The sequence below is a fragment of the Eubalaena glacialis genome, chromosome 10 (assembly GCF_028564815.1).
Source record: "Eubalaena glacialis isolate mEubGla1 chromosome 10, mEubGla1.1.hap2.+ XY, whole genome shotgun sequence".
NCBI lineage: Eukaryota > Metazoa > Chordata > Mammalia > Artiodactyla > Balaenidae > Eubalaena > Eubalaena glacialis.
In genome coordinates this window covers 95,716,957-95,738,148 of record NC_083725.1, presented here as the reverse complement: position 1 = coordinate 95,738,148, position 21,192 = coordinate 95,716,957, and the positions used below count along the sequence as shown (strand labels likewise).

The window sequence follows — 21,192 nt, the reverse complement described above, 5'->3', positions numbered from 1 at the left end:
CATTTCTTAGTCATTGCAATAAAATAATCTTTATTATGCTATAGTATGTAATGTTAAAGTTATAATAACACCATCAATTTAGTTGTATTATTCTTTATAATGTTCTTAGCTTTCTCAGGCAGGTGTTACCAATCTGCTTTTTGTTGTTGCTTCCCAAAGAATTTAAACTATTTGCTGACAGTCATGCAGTTAGTGGCAAGCTGCCCTCTTCATCTCATTATCAAAACTAAATCAGGGCAGCCAAGTAGGTTCATATGTGAACAGTTGCATATAGGCCTGTATGAGCTAATGAGCTATAGGTTCCCATTGTGATTTAAACGTCTTTATAGCATTTATCATGGCCATTGAATAGACTAATGTATTTGAAAATCAGAATTGTGTCATGCAAACAAATGAAACTGCATTTTAATTCAACTTTGGTTTCAAGCAAAGGATGTTGGGATAGAGTATGTTACAAACTAATCTAATGTGTACAGAGCTCTATGTATGTAGAGAATACATATGAACTCACTTTGATCTTTGCTGCATTTTTACTTACCGGGATTAGTTAACCTTTGCAGGCATTGACAGTATTAATGTGTATTAATATGTAGTGGATGGTATTCTCATAAAGGCTATCTAAAAATTGATTTGACTTGAAAAATTGAAAGAATTCCTTGAATTGAAAAAAATGCCTTTAGACCAATTTTTAGTGAAATTGTATTGGGTTTCTACACATCTCCTGAAAGGAGTATAATTCTCTAGAGAATTAAGTGGTATTTTAGAGGAACAGAATATGGGTCATTATTGTTCATTGTTTAGTTATTGATAATAGTGACTACCCAGGTAAGCATAAGATCTCAGGGGTAAGTGCACTTGTCAACTTGTTTGAATTTATAACTGCTGCATGCTTAATTCAAATGACTAAGTAGTGAATTTGAAAAGCCCATAGAAGTGCATGAGAAAAATTTAACTCATCTTTCATAACCATTGCCAGTGTACTTATCACTTTGCTTAAAATTGTTTAAAAAAATCTTTGAAAAAGTTAAGATTTTCACCAGATTTGCCAAGTTAATATAGTTAGGTACAACTTAAATTATGTGTTGTGTTCCTTATTAATATTAGAGAGGGCTATTCTTAGTCCAAATAAAACTTAATTAGGCTATTGAAGGCACTTTTATCATTTAAGGAATAGTAATAACAAAACATTATATTGTACTTGCTATGTGACAGGCTCTGTTCTTAGTGCTCTGTAGGCATTAATTTGTCTTATCTTCACAACAACCCTATGAGGGAGATACTGTTATAATCTCTATTTTAAAGACAGGGTAGATAATTTTCCCGAGGTCACACAGCAACTAAATTACAGAGGCAAGATTTAAACACAGGCAGAATAGCTTTTGACCACTCTACTATACTGCCTGTACTTTGGTGTTAAGCAGTACAAAATGGCTCTGGTTAACTTATGCAAAAGGAAATTTAGTGGAGACACTTGCAATCAATCAGAGAGTCAAGAATGGTTTTGAAAATGAACAGGGACTAGGTTAATTCCAGGGTTTGAGAAGCAGGATGTAGGAACCCAGGACAAAGGAGGTCTCATATCAGTCTGGATAGGATCACCACTGAACTTCTTTAGCTTTATAATCTCTTTTGCTCAAGATTCAAATTCCAAGAATGTAGAAGTCAATTGGTTTATTTGGAGTAATATGCCCTATACTTGACTAGGGGAGAATAGGACCCCTGAATTTGGTCTACTAGATTGTAATGAAGAAGTATTTCAAGGAAATACTTGAAACTGTGTTGCTTTTGGGTAAGAGAAATAGAGGCTGTCCAGGCAAATCTAACAAATTGCCACTGTCAGAACTCTATGAGACAACAGTTCATTCAGAAAGTAATTACTGAGTGCCTATTGATGGGCCTACACTGTTCTTTGTTTATCATCTCTCAGTAGAAACTGAAGTGTGTGGCAGAAATGAATGAAAGTTGTGAAATCAATCAATGATTCTGCTAATGCCGAAATAAAAACTTTCGAAGAGTGTTATTGATTCTGTTAACATAATATTTCTTTTAAAAATTTTAAGTCATTTTTCTAAGTATGGTAAAACAATCTCCTTTAGCTGAAAGCAGTGAAGGCCCATATTATATATAGGGTCCAATTTTTACCAACTGTAAAATTTTTACCAACTCCTAGCTTAAGTAAACTTTCTGCTATACTATATTGTCTCCCTATCACTGATAGATATTGTTCTCATTGTTCCAGTTTTTAATGCAGTGAGAAGGTGCTATATTCATTAATATTAATCTCAGAAAATTTATCTGAGTTTTGATAATGCACATTATGATTATGCCAGCATTTAGAGAAAAAAATTATTTCCTAAATTATCAGGAGTATTGCTTTAATAATATTCCCCTCACTTTGCTTAGTGCTGTACTGGACTAATTAACTTTTCGGTAAATAAAGCAACCAATTGATTTTGAAAAAGAAATTATAAACAAGGAAAATATAACCTTAAGAGACTATTTTGTTACAGGAAAAAAAAAATGCTTTAATTTTACCTAGATTTAGAACCTAATATTTCCTCCCTAAGGTGTACTCAGAGAGTACTTTTTCATGACATACTTATGTTAATAACAAGTTATTAAAAACAATAAATTGTTATGTATGTTTAATAAATATGTGTGTGTATATATATGTATGTATGTGTTATATATATATAACATTTAAAATAACTCTTCAAAATAGGAACAAAAAGTCCAGTTACATTTTCTGGCTAAAGAAGATCATCAGAAGCAACTGAATGAAATTGAGAAATACTATGCTACAATAACAGGTCAATTTGGATTGGTAAAACAGAATCATGAAAAGTTAGAACAAAATGGTAGGTGCTATCTTATTTAAACTTAACATATTTAAGAGGAAATGTTTGCTGTGACAAAGTGGGAGAGTGGCATGGACATATATACACTACCAAACGTAAAATAGATAGCTAGTGGGAAGCAACCACATAGCACAGGAAGATCAGCTCGGTGCTTTATGACCACCTAGAGGGGTGGGATGGGGGGGGTGGGAGGGAGGGAGATGCAAGAGGGAAGAGATATGGGAACATATGTATATGTATAACTGATTCACTTTGTTATAAAGCAGAAACTAACACACCATTGTAAAGCAATTATACTCCAATTAAAAAAAAAAAAAAGAGGAAATGTTTAAATGGACTTATTTATAATCAATAAATTGAACTTATCTGATACTGGTAATAGTAAATGGCAGTTTAATTAATATTATTAAATTCAGTAATAATTATATATATTGCATTGAGGCTATTTTCCTTGTCCATGTTAGTAATATTTCCTTAAAATGTACAATGAATATAATGTTTTCCTAAGTGTCTTTCATGTTACAGTACAGGAAGCAATACAGTTAAACAAAAGACTTTCAGCTTTAAATAAAAAACAAGAATCTGAAATATGCAGTTTAAAGAAGGTATGATTGATATAGTTTATTGTATTATATAAAACTAATTAGTTTTATGAAATAATACCAGAAAAGTTGGGTGGGTTTTTTTTGTATAAAGATAAATGAAATGTTTTAAATACAGATTTATAAACTTTGAGTTATGATTTCAATAAATGCAATGAATGAATTTGTTCTAACCCATTCAAAATATTGTTTCTTTGACTTGTGACCAGTGGCATGCATTTTTATGGTGATATGAATAACCAATAAGCATTCACTATATGTTAATCTCATTAGCACCATTCATTCATTCATTCAACTTTTGAGTGGCTCTGTGTGCCAGGTACTATATGGCACTTAGGGTGCAGGTATGAAGAAAATGAAACATGTTCCTGCTTTTCTGAGTTATAGTCCAATGGAGGAGTTACATATAAAACCGTCACACAGATCAAATAATTTAAAACTGTTATAAGTGATATGAAGAAAAAGTAGAGGATGTGATGACATTATCATAGGTGATTTCATTACATTGGGGGTAAAGTGGTGGGGGAGGGAAGAGGATGATGTTTCAGGCAAGGGAACAGCAAAAGCCTTGAGACAGGAGAGAGTTTAGTATATTTGAGGAACAAGAAAAAGTCTGGTATGGCTGGAGCATTTTGAGTGAAGGAGTGCATTGGATATTTATTGGTAGCTTACTGAGCATCAACATCCCCTTTCTCCTTCCTAAACTTATCCAGATTTTTGTTTTGATGCCTCCAGCTTTAGAGAGGAGCCCTAAATTGGCAGAAGGCCATAAACATATTTCATTACTGTAGCCACAGTCTTTGGCTCAGGAGTGGATAAATGACCTTACCCAGTGGTTATAAACCAGGAAGAATGTAACTCCTACTGGGGCTGGCAGTCATCCTACAATCATGAGAAGCTAAAAAGGAGGAACTTGAAATGTGGATGCCAAATTGCTGTGATATAAAGAAACCTGTTCTTTGATGACATTTTTGAGTTCCTGAATGGACCAACCCTGCACTTGCCCTACCTCTAGACTTTTCAGTTATGTGAGCCAATAAATCCCCATTATTATTTAAGCCAGTTTCCTTAGGGCCAGTTTAATTTTCCATTATTTGCAACTAAAAATATCCCCACTGATAGCAGGGGAGAACGGTATGAGAGCAAGGTGAAGTAGGCAAAGCCTTGTTCTTTCTACAGAGAATGACTTACTTCCTTTTCCTAATCTTTTCAAAGCCCCAACTGAAATAATACCACTTTGGACCACCTCCTTATCCCTGAGAGAATTAAGTACCTGTCTTTACTGACACTGAATAAATGCTTTGAAACAACATTTACTGAGTGTCACTTAAATATCTTTGATTTTCTAAAGTTTGAATATGATATGCCTGGGTTTAATTTTTTTAGTCACTTTTTCTTCTTGATGTTCTCTGAGCTTCTTGGATTGTGGTTTGGTGTCTGACATTAATTTGGGGAAAGTCTCAGTCATCAGTGCTTCAAATATTGCTTCTTTTTCTTTCTTTCTTCTCCTTCTGGTACTCCCATCATGTATATGTTACAATTTGCATATGTTACATTAGCTGACCCGCAGGTGATGGATAGTCTCTTATGCTTTTTTCAGTCTTTACTCTTTGTTTTCAGTTTTGGAATTTCTATTGTCATATTCTCAAGCTCAAAGATTATTTACTCAGCCTTGTCCAGTCTACTACTGAGACCATTCTTCGTTTCTATTGCAGTGTTTTTGATCTGAAGCATTTCATTTTTATTCTTTTTTAGAATTTCCATCTCTCCATTTACATTATCCATCTGTTCTCCCATGTTTTGTCTGTTTTTTCCATTAAAGCTTTTAGCATATTAATCATAGTTTTAAAAAATTTCGGGTCTGATAGTTTTAATATTCCTGCCATATCTGACTCTGGTTCTGAGGCTTGTTCAGTCCTTTCAAACTGTGTCTTTTGCCTTTTAGTATGCCTTGTAATTTATTTGTTGGAAGGCAGACATGATATACTGGGTGAAAGAAACTGCAGTCAATAGGCGTATAGTAATGTAGTGGTAAGGTAGGGGGATGGGTGTCCGATGATTAGATGAGCCTGTTGCCCCTGGACTGTGAATTTCACCAGTGCTTCTCAGTCCCTGCCCACCCACTCCGTGCGGCACAAGGATGGTTGGAGGGGGCTAGAGTTGGGTATTAACCTTCCCTCAGGTAGTTTAAACTCAGGTCAAATAGTTTCTCCTGAGGGCAGGACTTGTTGATAAGAAAAAAATGAGTTGGTGTATTTCAAAAGTTGGTGTATTACTTTTTCTCTCCTTTTCCTCCTGCTTTTAGCAGGAGGGAATTTTCTCTGATATTCACTATGAGAGGACCCGGAGGTAAAATTTCACAAAAGTTTGACCCCCATGACTGTGTCCCGCTGAATTTTTTAACTCTGAATTGTCCACTCTGAGCCTCTGGGAATTAGTCAATTACAGTTCAGTTTTTCCTACCCTGGCATTGGTTCCTGTGGAGGTTTCTGTTTCTGATTCTCTGTATTTACCTGTCCATCTCTCCAATTTTTGAGGCAGCAATTTGCCTTATGACCTCATTTGTCTAGCAGATGTAAGAGGAGTTGTTGATTTTCAGTTTGTTCAGCTTTTTACTTGTGGTAGGATCAAGTGGAAACTTCTAACTAAGCTCATTACATGCTGGACCAGAAACCAGAAGACCCTGTGTTTTTATATTTAACTATAATTTTACAAAAATTAAAAATTTATTAAGACAACTTATTATTTACAGAGACACAGGCTTAAGTTTTGAAGAGGAGTGTTTGTGCTACCAGATGAATGACATATACTTTAATATATAATTCAAGAAATCAGGAAATTTTACTACTTTATCTTTTAGTACCATTTCAAGGAAAGCAGGACCACGTGGGCTAAAGATTGACGTGACTTCTAAATGCTAAGCCAGAGTTCAAAGACCATTAATATTTGTAACTCTGTTATATCTAGGTCTTGTTCTTATAACTGCCAATGAATTGGTTTCATATTCCTTGGACTCTCTCCTTATACCTGAGGGATCAGAAAGTAAGAGCATAGGGGTGGCCCAGTACAGAATATTAGAATGGTAATAAGTGTATGACCCCAGCCCTTAAAAGTCTTCTGTCTATCTAGCAAACTACCTAAGAGGACAGTTTTTTAAAAAATATTTATTTATTTATTTATTTGGCTGCATCGGGTCTTAGTTGCAGTGTGCGGGATCTTTGTTGTGGCATGTGGGATCTTCCGTTGTGACGTGTGGGCTCTTTGTTGCGATGCACGGGCTTCTCTCTAATTGGCGTGCAGGCTCTCTAGTTGTGGTGCGCGGGCTCTAGAGCGTGCGGGCTTAGTTGCCCCCTGGCATGTGGGATCTTAGTTCCCTGACCAGGGATCGAACCCGCGTCCCCTGCATTGGAAGGTGGATTCTTAACCAGTGGACCACCAGGGAAGTCCCAAGAGGACAATTTATATGTAAAGAATATTTCTTTTCAGTCACATTTAAGAATGTTAAAGATGGCTCTTACAATATAAGGAGAAAAAGCTGTAATTTGAAAATTTTGTCTGTCATTGCAAATCAGAATTGTTAAATGGACCATTCATTTTTATCAATATAAACTTTGAAAGCAAATATAAATAAATGATACTGACTGAGTAGTTGTGAATCAGCACATTTTCAGTGATATCTCTTTGGTTTATTTTTTGTTTAATATTGTTATCAATGTCTTAAGTGGTTAGATCATTAATTTGATGATTATATTAAAATAGTCATATGTGCCTTTATTCAGTTAGTTTTTGCATTATTATGAAAATATTATACCTCATAAATTTCTCTATTAAATTATGTATTTTTTTCATTAAATAAGGACAAATGTTGCATTGTGACGTAATAGACTGTTGTATTTCTAATGTATAGTTTAAGACTGACCTGTAGTTGGAGATGAGACTCATGAAAATCCATGGAGCGTTTCCCTTGCTGGATTTTTGTGAAAGGATTAAAGAATGTCTCTGTACACAAGTGGAATAGTGTTGCTCATGAGCACACTTGCCCCCTTTTCACAGGTCTTGCAGCCTTGGCCAGGGCTGCCTAAATGTACTGAGGTGTCATGTGATGGTGGCCTCTGTCTCTATAGAAAGCATTAAGTCAGTAATCATGCTGCTAAATAGTTCTTGGAAGAGAGATTGTACAGAAGGGTAAGGTGAGAGAATGTTATTACCTTTGAGAGTTCCAAGTTCGAGAAGCCGAAAGGGTAAGAATTTACAAATATATTTTAACAGATAGTTTTTAATGTTTCAGACATTCTAGGTACAATAATTTTGTAGTTTTTAGTGTAGCCTTAATTTTTAACTTTAAGAAAAGTGTTTTCTGTTTTGATTTTCTTTTTCAGAGGCTAATCAAGCCTAGTAACATTGTTTTCCATTACTCATTTAACACTTTTAATCATTAATTTTTCCAAAGATAACTTTTATTTTTCTTTTATGCTGTTCTATGATTATGTCCAGGACAGTTAAGTTACTGGTTTGTGATAAGATGGAATTCTTTTTTTTTCCTCTTTTTCCTTTTGTGGAGCAAAGTTAAACAGACCAAACTTACTTGTTAGATAAAACTAAGTATTACAGTTCTGAATGCTGGGTTCACCATTATGGCAATCATGAAGAATTCCTGATACTATCTGTGAGCAGCATTCATAACCTCTGCTGTTTGTCTGAGTAAACGTCAGAGGACTCAAGGAGATAGTGATATTTAACAGACTACCTCATACCAGAAGAGGAGGGGTAAAGGAGAAAAGGGCTTGATATTTATGACTCTAGGAACTATAAGTTGTAATTTAATGAGATCAAAGCATGTGCTGCATGCTTATTTGCTGCACTAACAGCTTTGAATAAAATGGTTAGAAAACAGACAATGTACTAAAAGTTCAGGATATTTAAAAGCTATAAGAGCTATAAAATCAAAAACATATTTTCAGTCGAAAATCATTTTGTGAAGGTCTCTGCTTTTAACTTAATATGCCCTTAAGATTACATAATTAATATATAAGAGAAAAAGAAAGACATAAGAAATGATTAGTTTTTACTTTTGTCAGCCACATACTGGGTTTTTGCCCCTTGCCACTCCCTTCCCACTTCCCTGTTGTTTCATAACAGTTATTGTAATAGGAATTGATGTATTTTAGAGTATCTTCTATAAAACTTAGCTGATTACAACAGCTCCATGCTTTCAGTTGTGGAAAAATGTATTGACAGAAAGACATAAGACATTTGTTGCACTTTGTAACCTAGACAGAAGATAAACTTTTAGAAAACCAATCCTTTTTTTTAATTCAGAGAATTGTAAGCTACTTTAAGTTTTAGCCATACACCTCAGTTTAATTATATTTTTATCAATAGGACATTGTATCTTAGGAGTGAATCTAGAACAGATTACTAATTTAAAACAAGCCATCTAACTAATTTCTAAGTTGTTTACTTTATACAGGTGTATCTTGCTCCAGGAAAACCCAATATAAAAAAATTTGAAATTCAGAAAAATTGTTGCAAGTTTTCTTTTAAAAATTACCAGTTTAGTGCATAAAAAAGCAGCTTGAAAGCAAGGTTTTAGAACACCATGTGCAAAGCAAAGAAAGATGTACATTATTTTAAACCTAATATCATTGGTGTCTTTTAAAAAAATCAGTTTAGCATAAAAGATTTTTTTATTACTCAGATGGTGTTTGACTAAATAACAAGTAACAACATAAATATTAGTCAAACATCCTGAAAATCTGAGTTGAGATTAAAACTTTGAGGTACTCTAACAGATATTTTTCCTTTGAACTAATCTCCTAAATTTTTAAAAACTTAAATTAATTGCTGAAATGACTGTCTTTATTCTTGTATCCTTCAGTGTGCATAGTCAATTTAACTATCATCCTGTTTTTGAATGTTTATCCAGGGTGGATATAATAAGATCAATAAATTCTTTTATTCAGAAAGTTTGTTGAGTCAATGACCATATGGCTTATGAACTAGAATGTTTTATTATATTGTCTTATGTCTGTAATTGTTGTTTTCTAGAATATTCTTGGATCTGAATTTGTAATGCAGAATTAACCCATTTTAATCTCACAAATTTAGGGCTGTTGATTAAGACAGTCAAGGTTCTAGCCCCAAAATATGCTGTTCTTTTAAAGTTAGCATAATGTTAGTGACTCACCACCTACTAAGGTTTATTTTTTTATTATCGGTAAGAAAATTGTAGTGGTCTGTTCACATTTAAATGAGGAGCATCTGTTGTAACATGGTGGTCTACAGGGTTGTGGTTGTTACCTTGATCAGAGGAAGCCATCTGGTTCAGTCAGTGATTAAACCCCCAGCACTGTACTTTCCTATATGCTATACAATATATTTAGCACTATACTACGCCTACCACTTTCTATACAATTTTACAAATTGACTATGAACTATCGTGTCATTAACAATAGTCTTATTTGGCTGACATTGACTGCTGTCACCAAGTATTTTTATTGCCATTTGCTTTATCCTGAATAAATCAACTTTGATTTCATCAAATCTTATTTTAGGCAAAGGTGTCACATTTTTTTAATATCATGTTCATCACTCTTTTCTTCTTATGTTCATTAAAATTTTTAGTTCTTCTTAGATCCCTGACTGTATTAAGGTGCTATGGGATAAGTATGAAACGTGGTTCTTTTCCTTGAGGAGTTCATAGTCTACAAAAAAACTCATATTGTAATCAGTTATGAAATAATGAATCTTAATTCTTTAAATAAAGAATACTTAGTTATTCATAACACCATTACGACTTCAGACCACTTTATTCTAAAAGTAGAGAAAATAATCATAGAATCCCTTGAATTCACCTTAGTAGTAATAACAGGTAACAATGCCTAGAACATAGTAGATGCTCAACAAATACTTGTTGCATAGATTATTACATGCCAGGCACTTTGTTAGTTTTTTAAAAAATTATATCTCCATTTTACAGATGAGGAACTTGAGGCAGAATGCATTTAAGTAAGTTACCTAAAGTTACACAACAAGGAAAATAGAGTGAGGTTTGGAACCCAAACAAATTTGGCTCCAGAACCTGTGATCTTAACCATTCTACTGGTAACAGTAACAGTATAAGCAATTCATCCACATAAGTTTCTTCTCTGCTTCATTCACCATTAGAAAACATATGTTTATTAAAAGGGGAAGTTGCTAATATTCATCCTCCTAAACTACTAGGTCCCCATAGACCTTGACTCTGCGTATCTAGACTAGTATTTCCATTACCTTGAAACTCATCATTAAATACTGCTTCCTTTGGGCTCTGTCATTCAGCCCTTCTCCTTCTCCAACCAGAGCATCCTTTTCTATCACCTGTACCATTTACACACCCCACTCTGTTCTTAGATTGACCTCTAGTCTTTTAGTCTCCATTACTTCACCCAGTCCATTGGCCTATTCCTGCCTACACATAATTCCCTGCATAATATTTCTCATTTATTCTGTTTATTTTAACTCATACTTTACCTTTTTTCTCTAAAACTAAACCTTTCAACTATAGTCATCTGAAGGAGGTACATGACTTAGATCATACTAGTGTTGCTTTTCTCCTTATATTCTCATTTGCAATATGAATTTAATGATATCTGCCTTTCCTGTTTTATATATGTGTAACAAATATAAAATAATATGTGGAAAAGCACTTCAGAAAGTTTAACATGCATAGAAATTTATGGGATTATTGTTACTTGCAAGTGAAATTAGGTTAAAATTAAGGCAAATTTTGATGGTGCAGTTTTTCTGCACCATAACTATAGGTGGGTTATATGCATAGGCTTTCAAGACAACTAAAACATTGCCTCATCTGATAAATTTTTTATCAGATAGGAAAGTCTGAAATTTCTTCCAACTCATTAATTGCTTTTTCCCCCTTCATGCTTGAATTATATTCTATTTCTACAATGACTAGTTCTCTGCCAACTATTTGTCTTCTTCAGATCTTCTCTAAATTTCATGGAATCATAAGGATCATCTGATCTACTGGTTTTTATCTTTCTTTGAGTTGTAGAACCTTCTGTTAAAGATGTGGAAGCTCAGTATTAAAACAAAGTAGAGCTACTTGTGCTTGAAGGGAGAGTTTTAGGAACACTGGAGCCATGCAAGTTGGCTCTTTCTTCTCTATCAGCAGCTGTGGAGGGGCTCCATGGAACCTCTAGGACGTCTCAGAGCACAATTTAAAAACCGTTAACTGGATCCAACAGTTAGTTGAATTATTCAAAGTCAAGCATCTTGTAAAAAAAGTCTCCATTTATCCTCACTTTGTACTGTATACTATTTGTAGTCAGTAATATTCTAAACAACCTATAAATTTTATAATGTTAGTTGAAATTCTTCATGTAGTGGATATTGTGATAATTCCTCAACATCTAGTGCACCTCCTATGATCAGTCTGTCTCTAAGCCAATTAATATCATCTCCATTCCTTATGCCAGTATTTGGTTCAGGAATGAGCACGTGATCTAATTCTGGCTAGCAGGAGGTGGTTCAAAGAAAAATTTTCTTACTCTTTAGTAAGAGTTCCAGGAAGAGACAGTTGCTGTGGAATATCTAAATTACCTCTTGCTACAGAATATATTTCATTATTATTTAATGGTTTAAGTATGGTTTTCTGATAGTTATAACCAAAGCATCCTAACTTATACTGACAATTCATGCTTTTCATTACAGAATATTGTATTTTGTACAAAATGATGTTTAAAATATAAAATGTATTAATTTTGAACATCTGTGTGATAGTTCACTTTTTAAGGGTCTTTGGGTACAAATAAATTCCTCCGGTTCCCAGATTATCTTTTTTTTTTCTGATTCCTCCAAAGCTGTATCATAACGTCTCTTTCTTTTCTTCATATTTTTTTTCAATTAGCTCATCCTCCTTAATTCCATCATTCACTTCATATAGATGACTTCATATCTATATTTCTAGCCTCACATTTCTTTTAATCTCCAGTTCTGTATTTTCAACTGCCTGCAGGTCATCGCCTTTTATGACTTACTGTAACTTCAGGGTCACCCATTGGATTGATTCTTTATTCTCCCCATCCTTCCTCCTCCCCCTGCCAAAAAAAAAAAAAAATATCATACAACTCTCCTTTCAAAGGAAACCATCTTGCTGCCTATGAAGGTGATCCATCACTGATACCTTGAAACTTTATTTGAGGAAATTCATCATATGTAACCTTTTATAATTTGAAAAATAATGAATGAACGATTTTTTTTAGAACAGTAACAGCCTATGGCTTAGGCTTAGTGATTTGTGCTTTTTGGCTTTCTTAGGAGTCAATCTCAGAATATTGTCCCTCTCTTATTTCTTGTCTTTAATAGATTTTTTCATCTATTTCATCAGTGAAGCAGATTTTTCATTTTCTTTCCATTTTCATGCATCTCTGTTTCACATTTCATGGTCTCTTATTTCTTCTAGCTTCATCTAAATGCTTTGAAATCATCTTTTTTCCTTCATTTCCTTTGTCTATTCAATTATATCTTCCTTTAGAATGTATTATATTTTTCATTATCCATTTCTCAATGGTATAGACATTCATCATCTCATGCCTGGATTAATAAAATAGCCTCGTAGCCAGTGTTCTATTCTCCAGTTTTTATTCACTCTTTTTGCTAGACTAACTTTACTAAGTTACTAGTTTAATATTATTGCTTCTACGTGCCTGACACATGCTAGATACTTAGCATATGTAGAAGGAATGATAAATTGAATAGTTCTCCTTTGTCTACCAAATCAAGTCCAAAACTTTTTTTTCCCAGCTTTATTGGGATATAATTGACATATAACACTGTTTAAGCTTAAGGTGTACAACATGTTGATTTAGTCCCAAACTTTTTTAATTGGCTTTCCAGAACTTCCATGGTCTGGTCCCATTTTACATCTTCAACATTGTTTCCTACTACTTCCTAATAAGCATCTTCCATTCTGTTTAATCCAAAATTTTTGTTGCCATTATCATAATTCTTAATTTTCCCTATCTTTTTACCTTTTCTCTCCTCCATATTCCCTGCCCCAACTTGAAATGCCTTCTCTCAACTTACTTGTATTAAACAGGATTGAGGCAGGAAACAGATGGCACATTGGCATGGGAAATTGAGAAAAGTTTGATGAAAGAGCTATTTACAGAGTTGTAGGCAGAGTTAAGGGAAACCAACAAGGGATAGAAGCTAGACCTGATGGTGGCAAGGGAAGGAAGCAGATACTGGAACCTGGAGGGAGCTATAGGTAAAGCTGTAGAAGAAAGCTACAGTTCAGAAGCTGTGACCTTTGGTAAAGGTACAGAGCTATTGCCAATTTGTTGTCATGTAGGGAGGGAGCTGGGGAAACACCTCCATCTTTCTCTCTTCCCAGCATACTGATTTACTGATGCCTCCCAGAGATTGAACCCCACAAGCCAGAGGGAAGGGAGCTTGCTTGCTATATCCACAGATGCCACACAGGCCACAGAGAAAGTGGAGGGTGAATCAGGAGCGACAAATGAAGGATATCCAGTATACTACTCATTCTTCAACGCCTACCTCCTTCATTCAAACTTCTTTCATTATTCAGTACATGCTGATTGTTCTCTTTGTACATTATTTTGTCTGCCTGCTTTTCTGAGAATAAAGTCGGATCTCTTAACCCACGTGGTTACTTTAGCAGTCATTTTATGTAGTGCACATATCTAAAGGGAATATGTGAACTAAGACCAATGAATCCATTCTCCTGGATTTTGGACTAGGGGTTAAAAGGTAATCAATCAGGCAAGTTTCCTTCTAGGTGGCTGAGGTTATAACATGTAGAACTCTGGAGGTATTGACAGCCCTGTTTTCTGCCGTTCCTTTTTCAGCTTCCTTGATACCACATTCTCTTGATTTTCTTCCTGCCTCAGTTGACTGTATTTCTCAGCCTTCTGTATTAGCAGCTTCTTTAATCCATGAATCTTGGAGTTCTTTAAGACTCAGTCATTTGTCATCATCTTTCCTCTAACTAATAACTAAGTGACTGCACCTGTTTCCATAGCTTTACATACTATTTAAAAACTGATACATGAGAAATGTGTGTTTATTTTAGAAAAAAAGAGAAAACACCTAACAGCAAAATGAAGAAAATAAAAATTTCCTGTAATCTCACCACACTAATGAACCAACTTCGGTTCTTAAATACAACCTTTTAAAAATTGAAGTATATTAATCAAGATTCTTAATTGTAAGATGATTTTTTTCAGCAAAGGAATTTGGATGTTGGTCATCTCAGACTTGGAAAATTGTCAGAAACAAGAGAAGGTATATAACCAACTTCCACTACTAAGTTGTTGTACACTGCAGCTTGTACCATCACTGTTGACCATAGTAGATACTGCTACTGCTACAGCAGTATCACTGTTGTCCATGGAAGGTTGAAGTTACTAGCACAGCCCCTGCTATCTACCAACAGAAAGGTTTGCAGCAGTTCTTGTTCTTGTGTTACTAGTTCCTGATCCAATATCCAAGACAGGTGCTTCTGATTAGCAGAGCCTGGTGTCATGCTTATAAAGCTAGTATTTGACATTTCTGGCTTCTCTAGTGGGCCTTCAAAATTCAAAGGGAGTTCAGGTGCTGTGTAACCAGGAATGTGAAAATCACATCCTTGAGTATTTAATATAGTCTATACACAGAACAGCAGTACAATGAAGTACACACCATTCAGAAGTTGGTGTTTCGGGATTTAAATGTGTTTGGATGTATCTGTTAAACTCAGTGGACATAAAACTTCACAGTGAAGACTTCTTTTGTATCCCCTTCAAGTCTATCCTCTACAATGATGCCAGAGTTATTTTTCTAAAATGCAAATCTTGTTATGTCATTCTCTTATTCAAAATCCTTCAGTGGTTAATTCCTCATTGTCTATAGGATAAAATTAAAACTCTTTAGCTTGGCCTACAAATCTTTCAATATTTGAATTTTGCCAAATTTCTAGTCACAACTACCAGTACTCTACTCCTCCCCCTTACCCATAACATATTAGCTCCAACCATATCATACTAGTTCTGTTTCCCTGAAAAATATGCTCTTTCATGTTTCTGTACCTTTCTGAATCTTTTTGCCTGGAATATCTACTCATTTTTTTGTCCTCTTCAAAAATTTATCTTTAGAGACTCAGTTCAAATACCACTTTCCTGTGTAATGCCTTCTTGATGCCCTCAACCAAACTGTTTCATTCTTTATACTTCTATACATTCCTTCCTGTATTGTAGCACTCATCACGTTATAATTATTTCTTACATAAATTTTTCTTATTAGCTGCTAATAACTTGGGAATTGATAATCTTTTATATCATGTTTTTATCTTAAAAGATTTTTGTTGAATAAGTCATCAGTGAAAACACCCTGCTTCTGGTTGGTTAGTTCATTTAGTTAGTGTATTCTTTTTAAGAACAAAGATCATGCATTCTATCTTTGTGTCATTGCGTTTGCCTATTCCGTAACTACAAATAGCATTGGCTAATTATCTTGCAAGGAAACTAGGGAAAAAGGACCTTGATGGGCAAGTAGTAGTATCTTAATATATGAAATATAGTAAATTATAGTGATAGGTTTAAAATGAACTTTAAAACTGTCAGAAAAGTGCCTTGCTTTGATGAAACATGTGTACTGAATTCTCTGTTTGATGTTTATGTTAAGGAACTTAAAAAAGTAACCTCAGACTTGATAAAGACCAAGGTCACATGTCAACAACATAAGATGGGAGAAGAAAACATCAATTTAACAATTAAAGAACAAAAATTTCAAGAACTTCAAGAAAGACTCAAAATGGTATTTAATTAAATATGTTCATGTTTATAAAATGAACATTTTTGTAAAATTTATGAAAATTTATGAGATATATAAACAAGAGGATTATAATACAAAAACGTTCCTTCTTTGTAGGGTTAATATACATAGTAAAAAAGATTTTACGAATTTTTAAAAAATTGCTAGATAATTTTTGGCATTATCAACAAAACTTTAGGATAATAAAATTTAGCTATAACCACTTTATTTTCACTTTAATATGGTATCAGGTAATCTTCTGGTGTAATGGTATCCTCAGGAAAGCTTTTGGAGATGAGAAATTCTGTAGTTTCTAACACTAATGTTTATAAGTTTGCACCAGCCTGTACTGGGTATCTAACACCATCTTCAGTTCACTAGAGTCACTGCTTCAACAGTAAACAAACATTGGTTCTCTGGAGTAGTAATAGGTCATCACACTCCCAAATTTGTTAAGCACTGGATTGAATGTATAATTTGCTGAATTTTGTATCATAACTTTAAAATTATTCACATTTTTTAGGAATTGGAATTAAATAAGAAGATTAATGAAGAGATTACCCATATTCAAGAAGAAAAACAGGCAAGCAATCATAAGATAATTTGGAAGCCAGTAAATATTTTAAAAACCAAATACAATGTGGGAAATAAACTAAGTTAAGTAACAAATGGAATCATGCCTAGGTCAATTCCTAGCACATAGTAAGCACTCAGTTGGTGTGTATTGAATGGATACATGTGTACCTTTTTTAACCAGGTCTCACCTATACTCCCATTAAAAAATAAATCAGAGGAGAAATGGGGAGATGTTCATCAAAAGGTACAAACTTCCAGTTGTAAGATGAGTTAGTTCTGGGGATGAAATGTATAGCATGATGACTTTAGTTAACAATACTGTATCATATATTTGAGAGTTGCTAAGAGAGTAGATTTTTTTTTTTATGAGACTCCGAAGACATATTATTTTAAAAGCATTTATTTAGTTAGTTGAGGTGTAGTCGATTTACAATGTTATATTAGTTTCAAGTGTACAACACAGTGATTCAAAATTGTTATAGATTATACTCCATTTAAAGTTATTATAAAATATTGACTATATTCCCTGTGCTGTACAATATATCCTTGTAGCTTATTTATTTTATATGGAGAGTCTTAAATGTTCTCACCACATACAAAAAACTTGGTGATTATGTGTGGTGATAGAGATTTTAACCTTATTGTGTTAATTATATTACAATAAATATGTGTATCAAATCATCACGTTGTACACCATAAGCTTACACGTTATATGGCAATTGTATCTCAATAAAGCTGGAAAAAAGATTACATTAAAATATTTTATAAATAAATAAAAAGAATAAAAATAAATTAGTTTTTTTCCTTAGTTTGGACCACTAGCATATAATTATTGAAATGTATGTATGCTTAGAGCATGCATTTACAGGACATTATACTCTCATTTGCATTTATTTGATACTTATACTTATTCTATTCTAAAAAAAGATATGTGAAAGAAAATTTCTCCTGCTTCTTTTTTTTCTCTTCTGCTTTTCCTCTGTTTGATTCTGAATGCATGCCATGCCATCCTAGCCCACCAGCAGTGATATATTTTAGTAGTGGTAATATTTACCATTTGGGGGGAAAACCAACAAAAGTTTTAGTTTTGAATTCTTTACATTTTTCATTAGTGTCACAGAATTCGTGGTCCATTTCAAAAACTTTGTTAATTATTTGAGGAACTCTTAGAAATAATACTTTGTAAGAAATCATGTAATACAAATTATGTTAAATATTAAATTAATAAAATATGCCATTAGTTTATTTCAGTATATTGTTTATTATGGCATTGAAATTAAACTGTAAAGATAATAAGTTAAGAAACTAGAAAATATATTTTTAAGAATGAGTTTAGAAACATACCTACTGCCTTAAAACTTTTTCAATTAATATGTCATATTTATACTTTTTTATAGGGCATCATCATTTCTTTCCAACAATTGCAGGAGTTACTTCAGCAACAGACTCAAGCTAATACTAAAATGGAAGAAGAATTGAAGGTGCTAAAAGAAAATAATCAGGATATATATACATATCCTGATTTTATATATATATATTAGTATATTTTCATCTAATGAGTTTTACCTGTTTAGTTGCATTCGTCTGTCCAACTTTATCTGAGATCATTTTGAATTTTAAGGGTAAAATATTGGCCTCCTTCATCAGCTTGTTATCAGTGTCCAAAGTAATGAGCATTTATTTTATTTTATTTATTTATTTTTCCCCAGCATTTTTTTAAAAAGTATTTATTTATTTATTTATGGATGTGTTGGGTCTTCGTTTCTGTGCAAGGGCTTTCTCTAGTTGTGGCAAGCGGGGGCTACTCTTCGTTGCGGTGTGTGGGCTCCTCATTGCGGTGGCTTCTCTTGTTGTGGAGCACGGGCTCTAGGTGCGTGGGTTTCAGTAGTTGTGGCACGTGGGCTCAGTAGTTGTGGCTCGCGGGCTCTAGAGCGCAGGCTCAGTAGTTGTGGCGCACAGGCTTAGTTGCTCCACAGCATGTGGGATCTTCCCGGACCAGGGCTCAAACCCATGTCCCCTGCATCAGCAGGCAGATTCTTAACCACTGCACCACCAGGGAAGCCCCTTTTTAAATTTTTATATTTGAATATATGTTTTATAAATTAAGTCTGATGAGAAAATGGAGCATGCACTGGGGCTTGAAGCCTCAGCTCCGGCGTTCTCCTGCCTCCTACTGCCTACTAGGAACCATTCTTGGCTGCTGACTCTTCTACCCTTTGGTGCCCTCGGCCCGGCACAGCCTTAGCCTCCCTGCTCCTGTCTTGCCACTGCTGTGAGTCGACTGGGTCACATTGGTGGGTAGAGGCCTGTGTTCTCTTGTTGCCCTTTAACACAGGTGGAGGCCTAGATGTAGCAGGGAGGATCTGAGCTGAATACATGTGCCCTGCAGCACCCTCTGTCCCAGGTTGGCAATGCCCCAGCACATTAGGTAGGTGCCTTGGCAGGGAGTGAGTCCCCAGTCCAGGTACTGAGTTGCATCCCTGCCTGGCAGTTGCAATCCTTTAGAGGTTACCCACCTGCCATAGGTTGGGGCAGAGGACCCATGGGATGGAGAGACTGACTTCACCAACTTCAGCCAGGACATAATACATGGGTCTAGCAGCTTGCAGGAGGTAGAACCCAGTGCTGAGTCGTGTGGTGAGGCCCTTAGGCATCTGTGAGGGTCTGCCTTTGGCCTGTGAATATCCCAGGGGACCATAACATTAAGTAGAAAATAAAAAGCACCATGGTAGGTGGATAGGAAGAAAAAAAGAGAGGGGGAGAGAGAGAAAGAGAGAGGGAGGGAGGAACCACGAAGAAAAGAAAAAGTTTTGTATCTAAATGTCTTTAATTTCTGGCACCCGGCCCCAGAAATTATGCTGAGTCTATCATCATTGAATGAAACCAAACTTAACCTGAGCAATGAAACACTTATCTTCTTACCATTGATTTTCTATAACTAGTCATGTAAAGAGAGGTTTGCCTTCCTCTTTTGCCCGCCCCCCCCAGTACTAGGGAGAGGGAAAAGGTATGCTAGAGCCAAATCTCTCCCGTCTTTTAATGCTTTCACCTACTCCAATAAAAGATTAGCTTAAAAAAATTTCTCTTAAAGTCCAGTTATCAGGAAGTATCTCCCCCTTCACCTCTTCTACCCACCCTATAGATGCATAACTGGGACTGTTTCCTCTAAGGTGTTGAACCTTCTCTCAAGAAACATATGATATAATTTATCCAAATTATTGATGAGTAGCAGTTATCAGGATTGTCTGATAACTTTCTATCCATTTAAAGGAGTTGATGCATAGATTTTTAGGATGATCAAAATGTTAGAGATTAACCAGTCCAACCATTTCATTTTGTGATGAAATAGAGATCCACTAAATGTAAGCAGTGTAGTTCAAGGCCCTATAATTAGTGGCAAAACCAGAATTAAATATTTGTCTTGATTCTACTTCAGCACTATTTCTACAACATTACATTGTTAAGATATTTTTTCCTAGATCTGTGAGAACTGCCATTCTTGTTACATCAGTTATACAAAGACTACAACTTTCAAATTGCCCTTCATTGGCTCTAAATCCAATGTTTATGTATTGTTGAATTCTACAGGGCCTACAGTAGTCATAAATATATGTAGTCATGTGTTTCTTTGAGTTAATGATGAAGGTAACTATGGTCCAGGATCTTTTAACTATAACTGCCAGTATTTTAGATAATCCAAATGCCTCTCTCTTTTACTAGCCCCATTATTGCCTGAGCCTTGATAGTACATGGAGAAACTAGATTTCATATAGTAAAATTTCAAACAAAGTATTGGCAAGAACAGGATAGCATTGTCAGCTTTTTAACAGATAAGGGCATTAAAAAATAAACAATACCATCTATCATCACTTTCATTTTATAAAAGATAACGTTTTAACACCAAAAGTATATTAAGGATGTAATATCAGATAAAGGACAGTCCTTTACAAGAGAACACATTTGATGACTTTATATTGACATTTTTTGCCATGGACTAGTGAGATTTTTGTCATGGATCAGTACTTGTTTACGGACCGGTGTTGGAGAACCGCTGATATATAGTATAACAAAATATTAATGTTGAACTGTTGCTGAGGATTATGCTGCATAGATACCTCAAGTGTTTTCCCGAGGAGCATTCTAATTCCACCTGTACTAAAAGGGATCATTACTCTTCATAATGGCCTACTGTTTTTCAGTGCTCTGCAGTCATGCTATCATCTGTCTTATTTTTTTTTAAGTACAATTTGGAGCATAGAGACCTAAATTCTCATGATAGAGAATATTTGCTACTATGATTTAATCATAGTTTAGTCCAGATAAAAGTATAGTTATGCTGC

The 21,192-nt window shown here is 34.6% G+C and overlaps 1 protein-coding gene across 1 annotated transcript in view; it reads left to right on the top strand.

Moving 5' to 3' along the window:
- Positions 1 to 21,192, top strand: part of CCDC73 (coiled-coil domain containing 73) — a 120,199-nt gene that overhangs the window by 63,155 nt on the left and 35,852 nt on the right. Inside the window, exons 7-11 of the mRNA XM_061201548.1 lie at positions 2,723 to 2,858; positions 3,384 to 3,463; positions 16,148 to 16,279; positions 16,800 to 16,859; positions 18,250 to 18,351. Of these exons, the coding sequence (XP_061057531.1) occupies positions 2,723 to 2,858; positions 3,384 to 3,463; positions 16,148 to 16,279; positions 16,800 to 16,859; positions 18,250 to 18,351 (510 nt within the window). The remainder of the gene's footprint in view (positions 1 to 2,722; positions 2,859 to 3,383; positions 3,464 to 16,147; positions 16,280 to 16,799; positions 16,860 to 18,249; positions 18,352 to 21,192) is intronic.